The sequence below is a fragment of the Rutidosis leptorrhynchoides genome, chromosome 2 (assembly GCF_046630445.1).
Source record: "Rutidosis leptorrhynchoides isolate AG116_Rl617_1_P2 chromosome 2, CSIRO_AGI_Rlap_v1, whole genome shotgun sequence".
Taxonomy (NCBI): Eukaryota; Viridiplantae; Streptophyta; class Magnoliopsida; order Asterales; family Asteraceae; genus Rutidosis; species Rutidosis leptorrhynchoides.
The window spans coordinates 80541856-80544795 of record NC_092334.1 but is presented as its reverse complement, the minus strand read 5'-3'; the positions used below and the strand labels follow the sequence as shown (position 1 = coordinate 80544795).

The window sequence follows — 2940 nt, the reverse complement described above, 5'->3', positions numbered from 1 at the left end:
CAACTAATTGACTTATAGTATAATGGTGGGTGTCGACTGATAATACCCTAATTCAATCAGACAAAAGAAAGAACAGAAAAATTAAGTAAAATAAGATGAAATAGAATCTGTTTGTGATCTGATTTGTACTATGATATTGATATGAACGAATTTTTGGAGACAAAAGGTACTAATCTCATACAGTCGATGGTGATGCCTAACTAAATCCAGATATATATAAGATTTGTATTAATAAATAAATAAGTATATTAATAATAATATTAATACTAATAATAATAATTATGTAAACAATAATAATAATAATAATAATAATAATATTAACAACTATAATAATAATATTAATCAATATTAAGAATGATTTAATTAATAATAATAAAGATGAATTGTATTAATTTTATGATAATATTAATAATGATTTTAATAATAGTGGTAATTATATTTATAAAAGTATTAATATTAATATTAATAATAATATTAATCATGATAACAAATAATATTTAAATTACATCTAAATAATAATTTTAATCATTCTTATAGTAATTTTTATATTTAAGTATTTATTTTGATAACCATAATCTTAAATTTATTAAGATTTTTATACTTAACATTTGTTAATATTACTAATAATGATATTAATAATAATGAAAGTAGTAATAATATAGTTTGTCATTATTATTATATTTTTAACTTGTTGTTACATCATATACTATATATGTAAATATGAATACAGTAATAATGTTTTATATATATAATTATTATATATCTATTTACTATATTATTTTATAATAGAAATAGATATTATAAATTTCAATACATAATATTTATATTTATATAAATATATATATATATATATATATATATATATATATATATATATATATATATATATATATATATATATATATATATATATATACACATATTATTAACAATTGTTCATGAATCGTCGGGATTGGTCAAAAGTCAAATGTATACACGAACACAGTTCAAAGTTTTCGAGACTTCAACATTACAGACTTTACTTATCATTTCGATTTCATATTAAGTTCAAGTATAAATAAATTTGGTCGGAAATTTCCGGGTCGTCACAAGTTTCGGGCGATACGCTTACTCCATTCCCCGAAAAAAATCGTGTCATCCGCATATTGTAAATGAGAAATAATAAATTTCTCATTGCCAACTTCAACCCCTTTATACATACCTTTATCCACCGCCACTTTGGTAAGAATGTTAAGACCTTCCGCCGCGATAATGAAAAGAAAAGGAGATAGGGGGTCACCTTGCCTAACACCCCTTCTTAGACTAAATTCCCCTGTCGGCGAGCCATTAATTAATATTGAGATCGAAGCCGATTGAAGGCAAGATGACATCCACTTACGCCATTTAACCCCGAAACCCATACAAGTCATAACCTCTTGAAGATAGTTCCAATTAATCGAATCAAAAGCTTTCTCGAAATCTACTTTGAATGAAGATCGTCTACCACTTCATTCGCCACTAACACACCGTCTAGGATAAAACGCTGACTAAGAAAGGCACTTTGTTCCAATCCCACAAGACACGAAACTACTCTCCGAATCCTAAGAGACAACATTTTCGCGATTATTTTGTAGTAACTACCAATAAGACTAATCGGTCGGTAATCCCCAAAATTCAAAGGGTCCGCTTTCTTAGGGATAAGTGAAACGAACGAAGCATTGCACCCCTTGGAAAATTCGCCATGGACCCAAAACCAATTGATAGCCTCGATTAGATCCTCTTTGATGATACACCAAAAACTTTTTGAAAAATCCCAAATAATCCATCCGGCCCTGGGGCTTTAGTACTTCTACAACACTTTACCGATTCCCAAACCTCATTTTCCGAAAAAGGCAATTCGAGATTTTCTGCTTCCAGTTCCGAAATCGGAGAATAATTTAGCCCCGCGAGGCTGGGTCGGTCAATCTCACCATCTTCGAAAATTTTCTTAAAATGATTTACCGCTTCTTCTTTGATAACCGACGGATCTTCACACCACGAACCGTTAACATTAATGCCCCGAATATTATTTTTGTTGTAATTTCTTCTCAATGAATTGTGAAAATATTTTGAGTTTTCATCTCCGTCGGTCATCCAACGCACCCGTGCTTTTTGTCTCAACATTCCGGTTTTTGTCTTTTCCTTATCCAACCAAGTTTTCCTCGACGCAATCCAATTCTCATGATCCGCAACACTTAGATTACCCGCTTCTGCTTTGAGTTCAAGATCCAACGCCGCCTTTTTTGCATTTTTAATTTCAATGTCAAGATTCTCAAAACGAGATTTGCTCCACTCTCTAAGATCCCCTTTTAACCTTTTTAGTTTGTTACAGAAAATACAATCCTTTCTATTACCTTCCTGTCCTTCCATAGAACCTTTCCACGAGTTAGCAATTACCTCTTCAATACCATCCACCGACAACCAGTCGTCAAAGATTTTAAACGGTTTAGGTCCAAAGTTAACATCACCATCAGACAAAATAATAGGGCAATAGTCCGAAACCCTTCTATCTAAAGCAACAACCTTTAAGTCCTTCCACAAGCTAAGGAAGTCACTCGAAACGAGGAATCTATCTAACTTGCTCATCTTAACCCCATTATCGCTAACTCTTGTGAATTTCCTCTCCCCATTGGAATATCAACTAACGCATTTCTGTCTATGAAGTCATTAAAGATTCTGGCTCTTTTAAATAAAAAGATATTCCTTCGAGTCTCTTTATTGGTTATGTTATACAAAAGTCTCATGCAATGATATCTGAAAATTGGCAATGAAACATATTTGGTTTGTGAAAATTCTTCAATGACATCTTGATAACCTTTTGTTAATGAAGTATAACATTCGCACAATTATTCGGTTTCGTCCTATTGTTTAAAAGAATATATATCATATTTGAAAGCTATATATAAAGCATACTTGTGATCA

General features: G+C 30.6%; 1 protein-coding gene across 1 annotated transcript; it reads right to left on the bottom strand.

Annotated features, from left to right (window-relative positions):
• Positions 1-1749: 1749 nt before the first annotated feature.
• On the bottom strand, positions 1750-2604 carry LOC139888016 (uncharacterized). The gene has a single exon (XM_071871052.1). The coding sequence runs from the start codon at positions 2602-2604 to the stop codon at positions 1750-1752; it is 855 nt and encodes a 284-aa protein (XP_071727153.1).
• Between the last annotated feature and the right edge of the window lie 336 nt (positions 2605-2940).